The 22545-nt window shown below is 42.0% G+C and overlaps 2 protein-coding genes across 2 annotated transcripts in view; one reads left to right on the top strand and one right to left on the bottom strand.

Annotated features, from left to right (window-relative positions):
• mttp (microsomal triglyceride transfer protein) overlaps nucleotides 1-8834 on the top strand; it is an 11227-nt gene extending 2393 nt beyond the window's left edge. The window contains exons 4-18 of the mRNA XM_084001476.1: nucleotides 1825-1932; nucleotides 2026-2142; nucleotides 2235-2374; nucleotides 2457-2607; nucleotides 3309-3466; nucleotides 3627-3795; nucleotides 4065-4172; nucleotides 4259-4471; nucleotides 4573-4784; nucleotides 4904-5001; nucleotides 5222-5343; nucleotides 5436-5663; nucleotides 5988-6112; nucleotides 7660-7830; nucleotides 7929-8834. Coding sequence (XP_083857602.1) covers nucleotides 1825-1932; nucleotides 2026-2142; nucleotides 2235-2374; nucleotides 2457-2607; nucleotides 3309-3466; nucleotides 3627-3795; nucleotides 4065-4172; nucleotides 4259-4471; nucleotides 4573-4784; nucleotides 4904-5001; nucleotides 5222-5343; nucleotides 5436-5663; nucleotides 5988-6112; nucleotides 7660-7830; nucleotides 7929-8076 — 2268 coding nt within the window. The 3' untranslated portion in view covers nucleotides 8077-8834. The remainder of the gene's footprint in view (nucleotides 1-1824; nucleotides 1933-2025; nucleotides 2143-2234; nucleotides 2375-2456; nucleotides 2608-3308; nucleotides 3467-3626; nucleotides 3796-4064; nucleotides 4173-4258; nucleotides 4472-4572; nucleotides 4785-4903; nucleotides 5002-5221; nucleotides 5344-5435; nucleotides 5664-5987; nucleotides 6113-7659; nucleotides 7831-7928) is intronic.
• Nucleotides 8835-11672: 2838 nt separating this feature from the next.
• Nucleotides 11673-22545, bottom strand: LOC310990219 (uncharacterized protein C4orf54-like). The gene is made up of 2 exons (XM_083977507.1): nucleotides 18194-22545; nucleotides 11673-15272 (listed from the first exon to the last, which is right to left on the bottom strand). Exon 1 carries the CDS (start codon nucleotides 22451-22453, stop codon nucleotides 18218-18220), a length of 4236 nt encoding a protein of 1411 aa, XP_083833633.1. The 5' UTR covers nucleotides 22454-22545; the 3' UTR covers nucleotides 11673-15272; nucleotides 18194-18217.

Consider the following 22545-nt stretch of genomic DNA (forward strand, 5'->3'; position numbering starts at 1 on the left):
TGTCAATGAGTCTGAAACAAGTGAGAGCTGCTGACGTAAGTAGCATTAGGAAGTCAGTATTGTACCCGCTGCGCTCCACTGTTGTTGTCTTCTTAGAAGTAACGACCTTACGTCCATTTTTCTGGAGTGATGATGCTGGCAGGGGAAATACCAGACCGATGTGTGTATGTATGTGTGTGTGTGTGTGTGTGTGTGTGTGTGTGTGGGCAAAGGTCACAGGTTCCGAGGGTCAAAGAGTGACTGACGGAGCCTGGTTTACAGGATGGCTCCAGACTGCTGGATAAGACTCATACTAGCTGTGAAGATGATTGAGCCTGAGCCAAACTCATTCTCTGTTATCATGTTACTATCACTTTACATGATCAAATAGTGCACATATGGAGTAATAGTAAGCTGATTGTAAGATGTCTCATTCAAAGACTGATATGATGTTGTTTTATGGCCTAACATTGCTGAAGAAACTTCTAGCTTCTAGCAGATCTTTCTACACTGTTTGATGTTTTTGAATACATACGGTGAAAATGTGCATATGCAGCATCTTACTGAGTGTATTACCGGTATATCCTAGTTTCTGTGTAGATTTTGTAGACACTGGATAAATGTTGGTGGAGGTTTGAGTAAAGTTGAGGAGCCGGTGCGAGTGAAACCTGATAGATCAGTGTCTCCCTTGGTGTTGTTGGGTTATTTATACTGATGGCAGGCTGTGGCAGGAAAAAACACACACAGTAGCACTGAACTGTCTATTTATGGTGGTCCTATCTGATATTGTGGTTGAGCGCCACAAATAAATTACATACTGTATAGGAGACAGTGTAGGATGATGTAATCTACTGCTTTCCACTCTCATGATCAGGACACAGGGGTTGTGTATTTAGAAGATAATGGGGTCATTTTACTGTAAAGCCCGACCCATACAGTCACATGACCCATGATCAGTGTTGAGGAGACACTTGTAACAGGATTAAAAATACAAACTAATGATCTGAAATCTGCTTCATCTGCAAGTAACTGTCATTAAACTTCAGTTATAAATCAAAATGTATGCATTTACATACAGTAAGGGTTTCATCTGACTGTATTGATTTGATTGTTTTAATATAACATTCACTGTGCTGCTTCTGCCGGCTGCCTTGTTATATCTGCAGACAGCATGAGTCAGATATTTGATGAGGTGTTGGATTAATTCAGCTTCGTGTGCTCATTAAATATTAACTCAGAGGGGTCATTAGGTTGTGAAATTTCTGCCGGACTAAATTAATGATACTGATGAGTAATGAATAAGTAATCAAAAATAATAAGTTACCGTTTTGAAGATGACTGTGTACATTGAAATAACATGTACATGTGCTATATTCTTGTGGGGTAAACAAATTCCAGAAAATCAATAGAACATATTTACAAAAAAAAGAAGTAATAAGTTACCCTACTTTAATAAAGCAGCTTGAACAGTTGCATTACTTTCATTTGTTATGAACTTTAAATGGTTATGCTGAAAACAATATTAGTTCATAGCCTGTATCATTAGATTTTAAAAAACAAAACAAGCAAAAAACAACTCTCAGATATAAGTGCAATGTGTAAATCTAAATACCAAAGACTTTCTGTTCTGTTTTTGATCTGCACTTCAAAGAATATGTGATATTTTTATATGTAATGTGAATATCCTATGATGTCATGACTGTACTCACATGTGTCAGTGCACAAGTGTGCAGGGAAAGCTGACACCCTGAAGTGAGTTGCAGCACGTAGCTGCTCTCTCTACCATTGTTTGGAAGCATAAAATACTGTCTAACATGTTGTTTTCTTTTCACACATCTGCTGTAGGCAAAAGCATTTTATTCCTACTGGGCTGAACCTGCAACCATCAAGAACCTTAAACGAGGAGTGGCCAGTTTACTGCAAGTACAGCTCAACACAGGGAAGGTTATAGAGGTAAATGACACTATACGCTCTTCCATCACATTCCTGGATAATGTTTTTTCTTAATTTACCACATGTGACAACTTGACTTGTGTCCTTGAACAGAATGATGTCTCTGGAAGGTGCAAAGTCGAGTACAAAGCAGTAAAAGGTGAAGTGACAAGAACCAAGATTCTGGATACGTGTCAGACTGTGGAGACTGGATTCACCACACACAGTCAGGTCAGTCAGCACCACTCTCACCAACACACCGTGCTAAAATATGAACGTCATAGGGTCACTAACGTCACTTCTCAATATCCCCACACACACAGGTCTTGGGTGTGAACGGCAAGTCCAGTTCTGTTACAGTATTCACACTAGAGGACGGTTTCATCAGCTCGGCCGTGGCTAAGGAAGTGCATTTTCTGGCTGTTAACGCTCGCAGAACTGTTGCAGCTAAAGTCATATCCAGGTAAACAACTGAGGAAAATATAAACCTGTGGTGTCGTGTGTAATGTAAGCACACTTTACATCTTTATTTCCCTTTTTCCCAGGCAAAGCCTCAAATTGAAAGGCACAGAGGCCGGTCCACTGGAAGCTGCTGGGAAGGATGTTGCCGGAGTTGTCAAGTCAATTGATGCCAAACTGGCAGCTGTTGGTATTGTTGCTGAGAAGGTCAAAACCCAGTGCAAGGGATGTCCATCAGTGAGTAACCATGTTTTTTCATATTCATACACAGACACAGTTCTGCTTTGTCACCAGGCTACAGGCGTCATTAAGACGCAGATTGACCCACACTTAGCAGGCGCTCTTAGTAGATCTTGGAGCTAATTTCCTCGGGACCACAAAGGTGTATGAACCATTTTATTTGAAGACAAAGGTTAATTGAATGGGAGGGGATGTTTATAAGGGGCAGTTTGGTGTTTCTTGTTGAGCCAGATTCTCTTGACTGGTCTGGTCTGACTTATGTTTTTTTAGCAGTACCACTATTACAGATAGGAATGATGAACCAAACAACAACAGTTTACAATGAAGTCGCAATAAACAAGAATAATCTCAAAACAAGAAAATGTATGAGCACCCTTTTTTCCTATAATTTGGATTCTTATCATACTTTATTATGCACAAGACACTGAGAAACAAAAAAAAGAGAGAATTATACAATTTATGGATGTGTTGTTGTTATACTTTGGAGGAGCAAGATGTGAAGCATGTTGCATTTAAATAATTTCAGTCCCTTTAGGCCGATTGTCTGAACAAGAAAAGGTTCCAAGCTGATCTGTAGAAGTCATTATTGCAGAATTACCCTCAGACAGCACTGTTAGTAATCAGATATTGTATATTTTTGTACTGTAACTATTGACTGCCTGCCTCCTAATCCCCCTCCTCTGTGTTCTTCCTCTCAGCTTTTTGAACATTGGCAGCTCCTCCAGAAGCAGCTGGAGCCACAGACCCTGTCCAAAGCCGTGGCTCCTCGCAGCTTCCTGGCTCTCATCCAGAGCATTAGGAAGGCGTCCAAGGACGAGATCCTCCAAGTGCTGAAGAGCGCCAGCAAGACATCTCTGTAAACAAGCTCCTCCTCTTCGTCTACATCTTATTTACCTCCTGCTGACACAGTCTATCCACTGTTCCTTGAATAAGTGTAACTTGTAAGATTTCAAATGTCAGAATCCAAGAGGATTATCTCACTGCCGCTCTGTTTAACCTTTTTCTGCTGCAATCAGACCTCAGGTGGTGGATGCTGTGACCTCCTCCCAGACTGCTGCATCTCTGGACGCTATGCTCAACTTCCTGAATTTCACTGATGCCAAAGGTTTGGTCCTGCAAGAGAGATTCCTCTATGCATGTGGCTTTTCTTCACATCCAAATGAGAGGATGCTCCAGGCTCTGGTGGTAAGTGCCATGTTGTTGTCATGAACGAATAACAAAACTGACATTGTTCATACATATTAAATGGAAGTATGAGGCCAATGCAATCTACTCATGTTGTTAACCTGTGAAAAAAAAATCTATTTTCTGTAGTCAGTCAAATAGAGGAATAAAATTCACTACATTCCCCCAATATATCTACCGGTATATGTAATATGTAAGAAAAACCAGTCATTGTATACTTGAATTGTATGCCAGCATACAATACATTTTAATAATTGTTTCCTCTCCAGGATATTTCTAAGGGAAAGATCGGCAGCATTGAAATCAAAGAGTCTGTGGTGATCATTATGGGAGCCCTGGTTCAAAAACTGTGTCAGAAAGGAGGATGCAACCTACCAGTAAGCCTCAAAGCCTTTCTACATTAGAGTCTCAATCATATTTGAATGAATCCAAGAGTTGACCGATGGTTTCCTGCTCCTCTCAGACAGTGGAGAAGGTGAAGAAGATGATATTAGAGGGTCCTGCCAGCACACAGGTGGAGTCAGAGGTCCAGATGTATCTTCTGGCTCTTAAAAACTCCCTGCTCCCTGAGGCCATTCCCATCTTTACCAAATATGCGGAATCAGAGGTTGGAGCTTACAGCACTATTGCCCTCTCCGCTCTGCAGAGATACGATGTCAAGCTCATGACCAAGGAGGTAAGCCGTTTAAACATCACATCTTCTTTGAGATGATGAGTGTTGGATGTGAACTTTATGTCGATGTATTTAGCATTTAACTTAAACACTACATCTCCTAGGTAAAAAGGACAGTGAACAGGGTTTACCACCAGAACCGACGGATCTACGAGAAGAACGTGAGAGCTGCTGCCGCTGACGTCATCCTCAGCAGCGACCCTTCGTACATGGAGGTCAAGAATCTGCTCCTGTCCATTGGAAACCTGCCCCACGAAATGAACAAGTACATGCTGTCTAAGATCCAGGACATCCTCCGCTTCCAAATGCCTGCCAGGTGTGTGATGGGTCCTCCAGTGGAACAACACAGATTACAACCTTTAATTTTCCTATTATGAAAGACAACATTTAAAGATTTTACACTTGTACTATAAAATGATTTTCTGAAATTTTCAGCAATGTCATACGCAAAGCTATGAAGGACATGATTTCCCATAACTACAACCGGTTTGCGAAAGTTGGCTCATCATCTTCTTTCTCAGGATTTATGGCACGTAAGTAATCAACAGTCATCTTTAAGCTTATAAAAAAGTAGAAATTTCACAATCTGAGGTAAAATGTGAAAAGGAGTATTGAGAGTTTTTGACTTTTGCAGCACACATTGGTTTAATGGTGAGTCATCCAGAGATGATTAACATCACTGCAACACAGGTGATCATTTAGAATGTGAATTAATGTGAATTAACAATAAAACAAACAATCTTCTCCCTACAGGATCGGCTGACGTGACCTCCACGTACAGTTTGGACATCCTGTATTCAGGGTCTGGGATCCTGAGGAGAAGCAACATGAATATTTACGGTGCTAGTAAAGAAGCAACACTGCATGGACTGCAGGTAAAGAAACGTCATGGGTGATTAGAAATAATATAAATAATAAGAACTAAGAATTTTCATGTTCAAGTGTCGTTGTTCTTTGTGTCTTTCAGGTGGCAATTGAGGCCCAGGGGCTGGAGACACTAATCGCTGCTACACCTGACGAGGGAGAGGGAGACCTGGACTCATTTGCTGGAATGTCCGCCCTGTTGTTCGACGTCCAGCTGAGGCCTGTCACTTTCTTCAAGGGTTACAGTGACCTCATGTCCAAGATGTTCAGCATGAGCGGGGAGCCCATGAACGTGGTGAAGGGTCTCATCCTGCTGACAGATCATTCTGAGGTTAGAAGCTTTAACTAAAGAGCATTTTAGTGTTTAAAGCTGAAGTTCTGTGTAAAAATGGGTGAGAGCCAGTAGTTAAGTCAGGCAACTGGCAGCAACAGTTGGACTAGTTTGTTTGGTCAAATGCATTTGTACATACATTTGTATCGGAATGTTTTAGATCATGGGTTCATAATATGCTGTTTGTGAGCTAGTGAACTTGATGGTACGTGTGGGACTGACTCACATTTGTATGAATCATAATTATCACTGTAAAAAAAAAACTGGACTGAGCCACAATCAAGTCCTCCATTGTGTTTTTGTCTCTGCTCTTTGTTTCTGCAGGTCATCCAGCTGCAGTCTGGTCTGAAGGCGAGTGCAGAGTTTCAGGGAGGGTTGGCCATTGATATTTCTGGAGGCATGGAGATCAGTCTGTGGTACAGAGAATCCAAGACCAGTGTCAACAACAGGTACAATCCAGAGACCATAAAATAAGCAGCTAACCTTTAACCTCATGTTATGTGCCGTGTATTTGGGTCACACAGTCACGTATGACCGTTGTATGATATATTATCTCAGTGGGTACGATTGTAAAGTACTGTATGTACAGTATGATGTAACACACTTGGAGGGCAAAAGCCTTTGTGATAGACAGACGATTCTTAGAAAACAACCTTTGTGACCGAAGGGAAAGTTGTTATAGAAGTTCGTGCCGCAATTAGATTCCTGTTGATGTTGGATTCATGTGAACTTTAGAAAGGCTATAAGTACTGTCTGATTCACTTGTTCCAGTGGCGCTGGACGTGCCCCAGTATTGTGCCTCACGCCTGTCTCATTTCTAGGCTTGTGTGGATATGACGTCAGCTCTGTCTGGTTCTCTATTTTAAAACATTACAGTCTATGCACAACACAAGTGGCTGAAAATGGACCACATCATCACGTCAGTGTCAGTCAGCGTGTGATGAAACAGGGTTTAAACAGAAATGCCACAGCTTTTGTTTTTAACATTTAAATACAGTGTTATTTTCCTGGAGAGGGGTTGCATATTCATCTGAAGTTTCAAATCTGGATGTTTGGAGAGATTCTTCATCGTATTCACTTGGTTTTTGGTCAAAAATTCTGGTCTGGACTTAAGGTTGGTTTGACCCATGTGTGCCGGGGAATGGCAGAGGCAGGTGAATGGATCAGCATAGTTGTAGCTCTCCGACTCTGATAATAGACGGGCGGGCTATCTATAGAAGCAGAACAAACCACACTGGCATCTCTGCCAAGGCATGTCTCCATGGGCAAAGTTACAGAGGTTGGATTTTCAACTGGTTGGCACAGACTTTGACTTGAGGAGCAGAAGTTGTAACATGGTAGTTAAACTTTCTACTTGTTAGTGCCTGAACTTTGCTGTGCTTTTGAGCCACTGGCATAAAAACATGGCAAGGGCCATATACCACAGTATAGCTGTTCCAAGACTGAGGAAAATAACCATCACTGATTGCCTGAAAGGTACCATATGTCGTAATTTTGGGATACCTGGGACACAAGTACATCAAACTGTAGGTAACCCTAGCAATGGTTGTGCTACAAGTTACCTTGTAATTGTTGCATTATAGAGGGTTTAAAAACAGCATTTCTTTATTCTTTTCGAAAGTGGCTAAGATATATTCAACCACACTGCACTCTGAAATGTATGTGAAGAAAATAATGGCCAGTCATTATCATGTTAGATATTTTCCACCTCTTGACCTCATCTTGGCTTTATGTGCGAATTAATGTGAACTTATCGCACGAACAAATTAACACCCGTATGTTTATAAGATGTGGAAATAATCTTATAAACATGCATTTTATTTTATCAATAAAATGCACAGCAGTAGCATTTCAGATGTGATTAAATATATCGATAAAAGGTTTGTTGGTATAAAATGTAGTTTTATATGTGAGATTGAAACACGTGCATTTTCTTTTCTTTAGTATTGTCTGTTGAACACATTCAAAGCTGTATTTTACTTTCTTCTGGTTTCAGGGGAGCACTGGTGGTGACTGGTAACGTTACCGTGGACATGGATTTCATGAGAACAGGTCTGGAGGTCAGCTTTGAAACGGAGGCGTCACTGGACTTCATCACCACTGTCCAGTTCTCTAATTATCCCTTCCTGGTGTGCATACAGATGGACAAAACTACCTTCCCCTTCAGGTACTTTAAGACCCTCCCCGTGAGGATTAGATTCATTATCATCATTGGAACAACTTAAATAAAACCTTAACTTTCTATTCTAAATGTCCCTTTTTCAGTGAACACCTGACCAAATACGACAGCCTGTCATCGGGGAAGAGTGTCGCAACACGTAAAAGCAAGAAGCAGCTGGTCCCTGGCACTGAATTCCCTCTTCATCAAGAAAACTCAAACATGTGCAAGAGGGTTTTTGACTCCAGCTGGTAGAGACACCGCAAACTATCCAGGAGCAACTCTTCATTCTTATGGGCAGGTTATTGTCACTCAAAGAGGATCCGTTGCATTCAGGGACATCTATCACACCTCAGCCTCAAGCAGGGAACGGCCGATAGAGGGAAAAATTGGTGAATGTTTTTTTTTTGTTTTGTTTTAACAACACATGCAATGTTTACATTCCTGTGAATATTTAAGTCATTTCAGTTTGACATTTTGTTTGAAATCAGGAATTCTTGCATTGTCTTTTTATGGATTTCTTTGAAAATGTATTTATGACAGGCACATATGGGATGTAGATAATTCAAATAATACCACTGTAATTTTGCCCCCAGCACAGTTACAGTAAAGACATACATGTAGATATCACACTGAAGACATTAACTTTTAAATGTGTGTACTGCAGAGGAGCAATTTTATTGTTTTAAGTCACTGAATTGTTGTTCACACATTTTAAATAACTAATGTACCAGAGTAATGTTATGCAGTAACTCCAGTTATTATGATCAGGTTGTTAATTGCTCTGACTAAGATTACATTGTCTTTACATTGTACTTGGAGGATTGGAGATGAAAATTGAGCCAATGAAATTGAATCCATCAACACTTGAATGTATATTTTTTGTACATGGGTGTAACTGCTGAAAATGTTTGGGTAGGTTAGAAAAGACTGTTGATCTACTCCGAACTTGTGTTTCTACATTAGGGATTAGTTTGTTGGATTTGTAATTGGCTGACAATAAATGTGCACTGGAAACACTTTGCTTTTGTTTTTTGTTTTTTGGTTTATGGATTTAGATCCAGCCACCTACAACAGTGCTGTACCCCAAACCCTTGGGGTGCATAGGGAATTGAAGATTGAAGTTTTGGAGACTCCACCAATATGTTAAAGTCAATTTATTTGAAAACAGTTAATCTATAATATGATGGCTTTGTCCAAGAAAGACACTTAAAGCAGAAGTAAGCTGTATTTTTGTGTTAATATAAGTCTTAAATAGTTATATCCTCCGACAGCAATCACTTACATAGAGTGTTTGGACCGAAACACGGGTCTGTCAGTCACTCTGCTCTGCTCTGAGCCGAGGAGAAAACTTTTCTCGTATCCTACAAGTTTTATCCAATGAGGAGAGAGAACGGCATGCAGGGCTGTGTGCAGCCAAGGGATGCGCGTGAATGTGGTGACGTAGGGACGAGGACGTTATGGTGCGTTCAAGGCAACTCGTCTTTTTCCGACCTGTGAAGTCGTACCAGTTCGACCTGGTACGAGTTCACGGGTCGGAAGTTACGAGTGGCCGTTATAGTGACTTTCACCGGTAAAACAGGTCGGAAAAACACGAGTGGGTTGCCTGGAACGCTACAAAGTTGTAAGTCGTGACTTGAAGCTGTAATTTACGGTTTCAAAAGCCTGCCTGGAACGCAGCACTAGCCAAAACGACCGGATCGCTTACTTCTGCTTTAACTGACACTGGTCTTAAAAACTACAAAGCCTGGACTACAAAATGGGAACATGGCAACTACATTTCAAAGATATTTCATGAGGACAAAATATGGAGATCATACTATAATTGATAATGTAGCAAATAACCATTTTATACACATGTGGTGGGTTACTTGTCTCCTGAACACACTCTGCATCCCTTTGAATGCGTTGTTGAGCCCATGTTGGTCTGTTGGTCTATCCTGAGAGGTGTTTATGGTCATCAGAGAATGAATCCAACTACTGTATTTTATTTGCATGTGATATTAGAGGTCCAAAATCAACCATGCCCATTTGCCTCAACTGCATTTTATCTTTTGTGGTAGTTGCAGAGCTGGAATTATGAAAATAGCAACTTTGTCCCTGCTCTGCATTGTTTTAGGCTCTCATTGTACAATTTGAAAACTTTCACTTCCCTGTGTTGAACAGGGTTGCCAGGTCTGTGAGGTAAAATCATGGATCAATTACATCCATGGGTAAAAGCAGCCAAACAGCAACTCAGAACCAGCCCAAAACCCACCCAATACCAAAATATGCCCATAAAATCCCATATAGGCCTACATTGCTCTGAAATCCAACAGCATTGCTATAATTGCAAAATATACACATTAAAGGCAGTTTTCCCCCGTTCTTTCACCTATAGGTCCTAAAAATGCCTTCTGTAATTTACAGTATATTATGAGAACTTAAAACATATGGAATACCTTACTTCAGCTCAGACATTTACAATGTTTTACATTAAATACATAAGGAGGCTGTTTTTACTTTTATAGGCGTCCTTATTTCAGGCAGGTGGTGGGCACTGGTGCGGGTGATGCTGTGATTGGTTATGTGCTGCAGTGACGTCATACAGTAGAGCATTGGCATCTGTGGGGATATGCTGATATGGCCCAGAGTCAGTTTAACATTTGGGTATAAACATTTGTCATTCAAAATATGAATCTTTATTCAGAAGCATTATACATTATTAATATCATGTGTATGCAATAGGTCTGCCCTAGCCAAACGTGCGGACATAATTCTTTACCGCCCGCAACCATTAAAAAAGTACTCCAATTCTGTGGGAAAACCACAGACCTGGCAACCCTGGTGTAGCAGCTTCTTCTCCTGTGGCTTTGAAGTGAAGAACAAACTATCTGGACTCCGTTATTTCAAGAATGAAACAGTTTGAATTTGTATCATAGCAGACATTGAAATACAAAATGTTCGGAATATTCCTCTCTGTGTAGGTTGTGCCTGCATTTGCATTTTGTAAGTCACTGTTTTAAGTTGACCTTTAGCCCTCATTTGTGATGGTACTGTAGTTTGTGGTGTGTCTAAGAAGACAAAATCTTTCTTGGCAGTATAAATGCAACACACACTTGTTGATCCAGGTGAGGCAATAAATCTTGACTTTTCCTGTGCCACCGCTGTGACATCAGAGCCCCTGCTGGCATCCAAACACAACAACTGGGCCTTAATGCAGATTCTTTAGAAACCACTGAGAGCAGCTGGGGGCAAACCAGTGTCTGCCAGTCTCGCTGCATCCATGGCAACCAAACAAACAGAGCAGCAAACTGTCAGGTTAAACTTAAGCCTCGGCCCGGGTGATGTTTCAGTGTCACCAGAAAGCTAACCTTGCACGCTGGCAGATGCCAAATGTGTACTTCTGTTGGCATAAATCTGTTCGATTGCCTTTGACCCATGTCATTTACTTTTCTGTTTTCAGTGAGGAAATTTTATCAGCCATGTATCAAAGTGCAGACAGCCACAGCAATAAGGTCAGGGGACTAAAAGGAAATACGTAAGAGGCCAATGTGGTCAACAGAGAACATCACAGAATAAGATTATGTGCTAATGTTCAGGAACACTCTGTTAAATAGTCATGATAAAAATACAAAGAAAAGAAAGAAAGAATGAATTTAAAAAATATTCATGTAAAATACTGCATTGCAACACAATGGTGTGGTAAATTTGATCATTACATTCTCTATTTTCTAATAATTCACTACTAATTAAGGATGCAGCCATAATGGCTTTATTAATGATTAATGTTCATTTCAAAGATCAGTTCTACACAATTAATTTAAAAAAATAAAATAAAGGGTTTCAATGTAAAAGTGTCCCTTCAGCTCTGCAATGTGACCAACCAAACTTATTTTCTTTACAACATTTTTAAGAATCATCAGCAAAAGTGTTTCAATAAAGCACTAGGATTTAAATTCATAGACACAAACATTTTCACTAGCTTGCATTTTGAATTTATTGCAAACATATGTAGGCTTGTCAGTCTACATTACACCCATTCATCATTTTGCTTTCAAGTGTGTAAGTGCAAACACAGCACTTACTTCTCCTTTCAAGGTGCCTCTCTGCTGTCATCCAGACCTCTGTCATTTTCAGGGGCAGTCATGCAACTCAGTTGACATCAAGCAGAAAACATACAGTCTCTTTACAACTGTACAGCCATTGAGATATTTAATTAAAATATGCACCCTTTTGCTATGAACATTCACATTCTGTATGCACTTATCACAAACCATCTCACCTTCACTTAACCCTTGAGCGCAAAAGCAAGCATTAATACAGTAAATTTCCCATATTTGACCTCAAAGTCAGCAGGTTTGTTGGAGGACATCTGGAAGAATGTTTGAAAACACATGATATCTACTTTACAGTGCATTTTTGGGCAAAATTAATCAGAAGCTATTACAAATGTTTCACTTTACAATAAGTCGACATAGTGCTCCTGCTATCACCAAGGTGTACAGCCATTCATTGCTGCCAGTGCTGGTGACAAAATAGTGACAATCCAAGTGCATTAAGTACTGTACATTATTATTCACAGATAAAGGTCATACAAGAAACTAATAATAACCAGGAGAAAGATTTTTATGAGTTGTATGTTAATGACAACATTAGCTGGGTCATTGGATTTACAAATTAAAATATATTTGTGATTTAGTTATGTTTCACAAGGGTTCGAAAAATAATATGTTGTGCTAAAATAAATCCTCTGAAAGTAGTAAAATATATTCTAATATATCTTCTACCTTTGGACAACTTATAACATAAATTTGATACTCTATGACAGGAGGTAGTCAGACACATCTTTCAATTTTGACTTGTTCATACTAACAAAAGTTGCTTTGGTTTTTTTTTTTTTTTGGATTCTGGCAAAATTTATTGAGAGTTTTTTTTTATTATTATTCATTAAAAGCAATTTCTATATAACAAATCTTATCATTTGTAAATAAATACGTTTTTTTTTTTTTTAGTTGCACTGCTCTTATCTGCCAGATGGACAAATTAATTTAGAATAATAATAATGAAAATTCTATCATTAAGAATGACAATTAAACGTACAAATTTAAATTACATTTCACCTCAAAAAATGCATTAAATGTTACAACATCTAGTTGCTCTAAAGAGCAAATCATGTCCAATCTACTGCACAGTCAACAACAAATCTTCCAAATCACTGCATGAAGTCATATCACTTATAATGAAATCAACTCATAGGGCAATTTTTATACAGTCTGTTGCCACAGAGGCATAATAACATGTATTTTACAGAATTAAGGTACATAGACTGACCAGCAGCTCCAAATACCTTTTTTTAAAATGTGTTTTGAGACATGCTAAAAAGAGCAATCTTGCATTTTTTTCTACATGGGATGCTGGTATAACTGAAACAAGTAAAGCACAATAACCTGTGATGCCCCACTGCATATTCAAAAGGAAACAGGACAGATCTTTAACTTTATAATCCAAGTCTGCATGATATCAGTTTGTGTGTAAATTTCATGAGAATCTCACTTTATACACATTTAAGGGATAGAGGTCAAGGGGTTTGAAAACAAGAAAATAGCATTGCTGTGTGTAAAGACACACCCTACACATGTACAGCCCTTTACGCTCCTGTCTACAGCAGAGTAACATGACTCCTTGTTGTACGCTCACAGAATGCTCAAATGCCATACATAACTCAGCCACAAACGCGAACACATTCAGACGCACACGCACCAACTCCCATCTCATTACACAAAAGTGTAAAATAAACCAACACCAGTAGAGGAAGTTATCCCCTAAATGTCTGAGCTGGCTCTGACTCATTAGGCCCAACACTACTTAGTGACCTAAGTACACTGTTAAACCAGAGTCCCAGCTCCGCCACATCCGGGCAACACACTTTGTGTGTTTCTCTTTTCTTCTCACTGTAATATACAAGGAGCGTGCTTTTAATATTTAGCATACACCACTTCATACAGCACATCAGATGTGCAGGTATTAGTAGCATTTTGTGAGACATGACACCGAGGATATGTTTGGAAGTAGAATTAGATTAAATTAAACTGTGAATGTGAAAAAATGTGTAGTGACACACATTGATATGTACAGTATATACAATTTGATTAATATATACTTGTGACATCTGGAGAATATCTTTCAAATACAGTAATTTTAATTTCTTCTCTGGCTGTAAAAGAAAAGTTGGAGTGATTCCACATTACCCCTTATTTTAATTCAATGCAGACATATGGTCCCTGTCCTCAGAAAACTGTGTAAAGTATACATCATAGGTTCTATTTACTGTAACTTATTATCTTAGTGTGAATTAAAGAAAGACTATATGTAACCAGTGTGTAGCTGCTGTGATTCTGAGAACCAATTAAGATCTTGGTCTTGAGTCATTTGCAAAAAAAACCCATCAGGGTTAGTGATTTTACACAGGACCATGGATTTATCATGAGAACTGGATACTGGACACCAAGATACCGTCAATTCAGGATTGTGGTGAAATGCTAGTTCATACATGACCGCAAACCATTGCAGTGCTCACTGAAAGTCATGGTCTGAGGTCTGAAACCATAAGCCGACTAGATGGGCAAACTATCTAGTATAATGTGGAGCAGGCAGCAACATATTGCCTAAAACCTCCCGCATCTCAGGACAGATCTCATCCACCCCAAGGACTTTGCCACTATTGAGCTTTCTAATTAATTTCCTCAATGAACTCATTAAATAGACCATGCCTGGAATGTATCCAGCTCTCTTGATATATCCATGCAACGGGAACACGGCCAGGAAACTTCTCCTGCTGAGGTATGGTGTTTAACCATGTGATAAAACCACTAAAATGGTTATCTGTGACATCCTGACACTAAGTAGAGTCTTGGTGTCAGCACATTGACCTGGTAATGTCAGTTACACGTTAATATCTATCAAGTACCTGTTGTAGCAGCAAATCCCCTGAGTGTTCTGATTTTAGACAGGCTGAATGTTATTGCATATGAGTTGAATTTATCACTGGTAAAAGCTAAATGTGTCCGTTACATAGACTTGCTTTAAAGACATACAACAGTAATAAAATGGATGGCAAGTATGTTATTGAAGATCTGCCTTGTTTCCTTTTTGAGTAGACACGTTGCAGGGCTGAAACGGCATTTCACCAGAGATAAGTGTTCTAGACAGCAGCTGAATGGAAAGTATCACAAAGCTGATTCATATGGCAACATGGCAGAGCATCAGCCAGAGGATGTGGATAAATGCATTTACTCTACAAAGTGCTGCAATGCATAGAGAATACAGTAAGGTCTGCTGCAAGGATAAACAACGTGGAGTGGGACAGAGTGGGGGTAGAAATTGTTGTTGGAAGTTGTCCGGGGAGCACAGGGCGGAGTGACAGGTGAAAACTGCACTTACGGTGAATGAAGATTCTTCAAGGGAGATGTCTGAAGGTGGTAAAGAAGAAATGACAAAAGTATTAAAATTAGGTGGATGCAATATAAACACTGAGTTGTTAAGAGAAGAAAATATTGAGAGGGACCCGTCATCAGGGACAACGGCGCCGCCATAGGTCCAATCCACACCGGAAGTCACAACCGGATGTTGGTCTTCTTCGTGTATCTTGTTACTTATGTGGCGCTGCGTTCAAGCGGTAGATTGAAGAGACTACAGAGACGATACCAGGATACGATAGATACAAAGAGATGGAACAGTAAGAGAAAGAGTGTTTTAATTATCATCTATCTAAAAAGTGTGACATAGTGTCACTAAGATACAATATTTACAATTAATATTAATTGATGAAGTGATTATTTTAGGCTTCTAATTGCTAAGATCTCATTTATACATACTGTATAAAATCGTGAAAAGACTTAGAGTCAGTTAACTAGTAGATTATGGAGTTACGATGTAACTGCAAAAAAAGATATTCCGGTTGTGACTTCCGGTATGGACTTATGGCGGCACCCTTGTCCGCCATCTTCCCTGCAGACGGTTACTCTTGAAAATATGAGTTAGTTTTTTTCTAATTATAGTATATGCCATTGTAATGCAGTGACTTTTCAGTTTACAGTTCCTGGTTGTGAACCAGCTGGCCAGATTGAGCCAGATCACTGCCGGGGTGGGGGGTGGGCACACTTCTTGATTTGTTTACGTAGGAGTGCTGGAGGTCAGCAGAGCTGTCCACCTCCTTCTCCCCGTTTAGGAAAAAGCAGAGGGGGAGGGGGCTATAAAAAGTTGACCCCATCTCAGCCCCACAGACTCGCTTCCAAGCTGGAGCTGCAGCAGCATCTGATCTCTCCGAGCAGCTGTCCTCTCCCTGCATCAGCACAACAAATACTTTACATTGCCTGACCTTTTCCTCCTGCATCACTATCCCAGCGATGCCCCCACGTCCCTCCGCCCCAAACACTCCCACCACCGACACACATACACACACACACTCTCTCTACTCTCTCTCACACCCTGTGTTCCCCTTCACGCCACTACTCGACCCAACGCTAGGCCCCTGCCTGCCACACACCCAGCTGACATGAATCCCTCATGCTCATGCACTTGTATTATTGCTCTGACACATTAGCTGAGAATTGACTGTGACTAGTTGTAAGTGAGTATCTGTAAGTGTATGAGAAACTGAGAATTACATTTGGATTTGACGAAGAGCTGGCTGCATCATGTAACAGCGCAAATAGTGAGGAGATTTCCCTACTTCTTGCTTCATCTTCATCAGAATATTAAGAGTTACTTCAGCGATCTCTGAACCGTCTGCTCTCTAAGTGGTCACTGTGGTAACCGTATCAAATTGATCATTGGAAATCACATTACTGCTAACCTACAATAGGAAAAATACTCAGTATTTCTTGAACACCCAAAGCAGTGAACCAGTGTGGAATAGAGAAGCCCTGGTATTATGCATGCTGTGCCAAACACATTAAAGTAACCAAGCCCTGATTAATGTCATTAGAACCACCTGTGCTTTTCTTACTACGACATGTCAAACTGTCTGCAATGAAAAAAAGTCTATTAAATTAATCCGGTACATCAGAGTCACCAGAAAACAAAATTTTACATGTTTAGACATTTGCTTGATTGAAATCTAACTGGCTGATTGGCACAACCTACATTATTAAACAGACGTACAGGCTACACAACCTGTGAGACTCTGCAAGGCTAAACTAAGAAAGGTGTGTTAATAAAATCACTAGGCATTAGCATAATGAAATGTAAACTTTAAGATTAAATACAGTTGAAGCTTGTAAGGTCTAGCTGAAGCTGAAGAAAGTTAAGCCAAGTTAACTGTCTCAGCTTATGAATTGAACATTTTAAACTGGGTATTTTTCGCCAGTGTTTTTTTCTGTGAATGTATTTTTATAGTCAACACCATTAACCTGTGAATATATTCCACACTGATTGTGTGCCAATTATAGTACTATGTACTGTTATGTGTTTTAAACGTATTATAAAACACGACTAGCAGCTAAAGTATGTTGTACACACCTTCTACGTCTTAATATTTTTTACTACGTCAGCTCTGCACTGAGGATTTCATGTCAGTTCCAGCTCATTTAGCAGAGAGTTCCACGAAATGTCATGAACAAGGAACGAACACATTAAAGAGCTGTAATGTTATCTGAGTAATTAAAGCATTTTATAACACTGATTAAGAATAACTCGAAGCAAGGTGTCACTGACTGGAATAGTTTCCTGTGACACCTTCTTGCCCTGAGAATAAACCATGTAAACAAACTCGTCTCACACTATCAAAATAGCCCGACAGTGTGTAATGCAGAGAAAAGGGACTTGCAGTGGGCTGTGGCTGAAAGTCCAATCTCCCACCAAGCCCAGCTGCAGCTCAGTGGAGTCAGGTTGCCTGTCATGAAGCTACTGCATGTCTATTAACACTGACATGCCACTGCTGCAGCAGCCGAGCTTGACTTCTGCTACACGTTTACAGCACGGAAATTAGAGGGGGAAGAAAAGGTGTCATACATCAGTAGCTGTACCCAGGTTCATGTCTCTCTGGCTTTTTGCTTGGAAGCTGCATCCAGTATGGAAATTCAACTATTTCTTTTTAACACTTTAATGGTTTTTGATTCAACTAAACTTGCTCTTACTGCATCACAACTGAAAGTTGCATAACAATGGCATATACAACAGTTGATAATGCACACAATTGCACCATGAGGCTTCAGTTGATATATAACAGTTTAACATAATTTAATATCCGTTCATAAACGCAGAGGAGTAGTCAAATAGAGGAGGGAACAACTTTCAATTCACTGTACCTGTTTGGGTTAAAGGATTTAGGAGTGTATCCATCATTCACACAGCAACTGTCACTCTGAATATAGGATTTGTGCAAGCTTACATGTATGTTGAGATGTTTTCTTGGTCACCGATGCTCCACTACAAAGCTCATAGTTGTTCCATCAAAGGAAGGGGGGGCGATGATTCTTGGACCTTGTTGTGTCGTGATGCTGATAACCGGCTTCCTCTCAGAGCTCGCTGCACCACCTCTGGTGGTCACATGTCCCAAACCCATAGGCAGCTGTAGAGCCTCTCCTGTTGCGGTGTAATACGCGCTCTCGGCACCTGCATGGTTCATTTCCGACTGAGGACTTTTTGCATTTTTTCCGTTATCTCCACCTGCATCCTCGGAGTAGCATGGAGACTGTGGCAGCACTGCCTGAGCTGGGAGAGTGGGTGAGGGGATGAAGCTGGGGTAGATCATGTAGGTGGGGGCATACGCTCCCGGGCTCAGTGTCAGCGGGGACAAAGAGAGAGGCACCGGGGGAACAGGGGCGACGGGTGACACAGGCGAATGGGACATGGGCACATCCACATACTGACCTGTCTCAGGGTCAAACAGTCGCTTAGTGGTGGCCTGTATGGGAGTGTCCACCAGGTAATAGTGTCCTGTAGTGGGGTCCAAAAGCATCTTACGCTGAGTTTGCATGAAGGTGTCTCCAGTAGGAGACGTAGGTGACATAGTGGGTGAAAAGCACATCACCTGCTGCTGAGTTTGCGGCCTTGCTGCTGCTGCAGAGTGATGGTAGATGCTGGTCGTCGGGTACTCCATGATTAACGGAGACCGTGTCTTGCTGTCGCTTGTGTGAGCTTGACTGACGTTTGAGTTCCCCTCCCTCGACACGGGCTCTCGATTCAGCAGTTTGATTTCGTTTGTGTACCCCACCGTACCAGGTATGGTTAAATAGTTCTCAGAGTCCGAGCAGCCCTGTGAGACAGTGGGGTTACGGACCTGCTCTGCCTGGCTGTGTAGTGGAGGCTCTATTTTCACCGACACTGGAGTCACCGGTGTCTTGGAGCTTTTCATAGTGGATGGTGTTTGCAGCGCAGGGCTTTGTAGAACAGAGTTACTAACAGAACTAATACTGACATGAGCCTTATTGCTGTTGCCAAAATGAAGGACACTTCTGTTACTAAATGTTTTACTTTGCTGTGATTGCATTTTAAAAGTGTCATTAGTATATGGGACATGTACGATATTCACAGCTCCTTTCCCTTCCTGTGGCCTCCCTGTTTCTGTGCTATTTATCAGAGGCCGGGGAACCCTGTCAGTGTTTACTGTCTCCTGCTCCTCAGCTCCCTGCTCCTCCCTGGCAATAAGTGAAAGCACATGGCTGTCTCTGATGGGCTGTGGAGCTTGAGTCTTACGCTTCCATTCATTTCTGTCAAAAACATAAAGCTGCTCCATTGTTTTAACGGCAGCTTTAAGCTTCTCTAACGCAGCCTGTTTGGGCACAGTCGGCTCATTTCTCCTATCGGCCGTCTCACCTGTGAACTTGTCCTGTCTCTGTTTTGTCGGTTTGGTTTCAGTGTTCATTTGGGTTTCTGATTGATCAGGGTGGAGCTGTTTGGATACAATAGGTGGCGCTGTGTTGCTTATGCAATGTGCATTTTCACTCTGGGATGCTTCACATGGGACGCCTTCCTCTGCTTGTTTCTGTGATTTAACATTAGTTTTAACAGAGTGGCATTTAATCACAATAGGAGATGGCAATACATGTTTAACTGGCTCCTTTTTGGTCTTCTCCTCAATTTTTTCAGCTGCTGTGGGGCATTTACTGTCGCTATTACCCAGATATGAGCTTTTTACCAATTTACGCACATCCCTGACATGATAGATTGGTGTTTGAAACTTCTGGTGTTTTTGGCATTTGGATTCTCTTATATCTCTAACTGTGAAATTGGGGATTTTGTCTGTTGCAGATAAAATGTGGCATTTAGCATCACCTGCTGCCCTGAATGTGTTAACAGTGTTGTAACTTATTTTAGGGGTTAACAGGTTGGCAATATTCAGTGTAGTGCCTTTATTTTCTTTCACACTTCTCAGGCATATTTTTATCTCAGGTGGTTTTCCCCCCTTCTCGTTTTCTTCTCTCTCTATTATTTTTCCGTTATTGCCTGTTTTGAACTCTTTTTCACTTTTCTGTGGGACGGCAGGCATGGCTGCGACAGGTGTGTGGCTCGCTGAGTCATCTGTAAAATCCTTCTCTTTTGAGAGAAGCTGGCAGCTGGGAACAAAAAGAAGTTTTGTCAGCATGCTGCTGGTGTCCAAGTCTTCCTTTGCTGTGGTCTGTGTGTCATTTACAGCTGTGAGCTCAGCCTCCTTTACAGGTTCTGCTTCATCTACTTTCATTGAGTCAAATGCACTACTCTGGCTGTGGCTGAGCACTGCTTTTGGAGGCTCCTGTCCCTTTTCTGAGTCATCTGGTGCTTTGTTGCTTTGCTGTTCCTCCGCAGGCTCATAGGAACCAGGCCTGCTGCCATCCAGGTGTTGGTCATCAGAATTAACAGTGAATCCTGAGCCTGACTCTGAGGTTTGCCTTTGCAAGCCCCTTCCCAGACCTCTGTCCGGGGAGAGGGCTGGGTAGGTGTCACGGAGTTCACCCCTTTCCATTTTGCGCTCCTGTTCAAACTGCATCTTTTTGGAAATCACATTTTTCAACAGGCTTGATGCAAAAATGGCCCTTTTGTGTGTGCCCCCCATGCTTTCTGCGTGAGGAGACTGCATCTCACATCCTGATCTCCCAGTTACCTCGTTGGATCGTGCGCTCTTAGAGCATTTCGGACGCCTGGCTCCTTCAGGGGCGTCGACGTTGCAGCGGAAATTCAGCGTCACCCCACGCTGCTTTGGCTGAGCTGGATCTTTCAGTTCGACTCGTTTGCTTGAGGAGGAAGCTTGTTGTGAAGTTGTTCTCTTGTTCAGTGCGGACTTACCATACCTCTTACTTTCCACGGTCTTATTCATTTCCAGTCTTGCGCTTGAAGTCTTGTGCGCAATTACGCTGCGCTCTCTTTCCCGTGATATTTGTCCATAATTCCAGTCCACATAGGCTGACCACTTATTGAGGCCATATTCCGACATAGAGGACTCACTGGAGGTGCTAAGATTAATGGCATCGAAGTATGGACATGCCAAGCTCCGGAAAGACTTGGCGGTTAAATTACGCACCTCTTTATCAGCGTCATCCAGCTCGCTGATGGAGCTGGACGCTCCGCTGGAATACTCATTAATATCTTTCCGTCTCAGTTTGGTTGCAAGGTGCTGACGGCCCGGAGCAGGGATGAAATATTGGGCTCTATCGCCCAAGGGTCCCGCTCTGGCGCCAGAGCTCACAAAGGAGAAGTGGCTCCTGTCTCCGAAGTGTTTGGTGTAACTGCATGTACTGTTCGTGTCGAGGACACTGACGGGCTCGTTCACCGCCCTAGAGGAGGTTTTTATCGATAAATGAATTTTCCCTGTATTTGTGTCCCCGCAAATCTGGCTTTTGCACACGCTCTCATCTGAGCTGGCACATTTATCCGAGTCACAAAGATCGCTCTCCTCCTCCTGCTCGGTACTGACAACCGCTCCGCCAAGATTAGACTGCACTTTCGCCTGGCTCCTGCCCTCCACTATCAAAGTCCCCTCCTGCGTCTCATCGCTTTCAAAAGAGGCGTAATCCACAAAGGAATAGACCAGGTTGTCGTCTTCAAAATCCCAACAAGTCCCCCGCCCCAGGTCGTAATCTACATCGTGGTCGAGCTCGGTCAGCTGGATTTCATGGGTGGTGATATAGTGAGACTCGTCCTCCACCGTGTCGGAGCCGCAGTGGTCGGACAGCACCCCGTCGTCGGACTCCGTCTTGCTGTTCAGATACATGTCGGTGTACTGGAGCTCATCACTCTCGCTGCACACATGTTCACTGCAGTCGCTCGGGTCCAGCTCGACCTGGACCTGTCGCTGCTGCTGCTCATTCTCTGACCCCGGATCAGCGTTGGGAAGTTTGGTCAGAGTTTCCAGCAGCGGAGGCTCATCAGCAGAGACGGGCTCGGAGTCGGTGGTGGAGGTGGTGGTGGTGGGCTTCTCCCCGACCCCCTGCTGCTTGGAGCCGTCGCATTTGATAACAGAGAGCTGGTTTCCCTCGCCAGTGAAAGTAACTTTCACTGTTCTGGCTCCGTCCGGTTTCATGTCCAGATCCACATAGTTGGACTCGTCGCTCGTCGCCTCGGTGCCCTGGTCTCTACTGTCCGTGTTGTCCTTATCCTTGTTGTCCCCTGGGAGCAGCTTCCTGTGAAGTCCGGTGTCATCGTGGTAAGTGAGAGTTTCCTCCGCTGCTTCCATTTAGTCCGGTCTGACCGTCAGGTGGTCCTCGGTGCGATGTTATCCTGACACAGGACGGGAAAACTCTGCAGCCTGGAGCTCCGGGAGCACGG

This window comes from Trachurus trachurus (assembly GCF_905171665.1).
Source record: "Trachurus trachurus genome assembly, chromosome: 1".
NCBI classification, from domain to species: Eukaryota; Metazoa; Chordata; class Actinopteri; order Carangiformes; family Carangidae; genus Trachurus; species Trachurus trachurus.

Bases quoted from the DNA above. Each gene is read 5' to 3' on its own strand.
- LOC310990219 (XM_083977507.1), bottom strand. From the start codon at position 22,453: ATGGAAGCAGCGGAGGAAACTCTCACTTACCACGATGACACCGGACTT.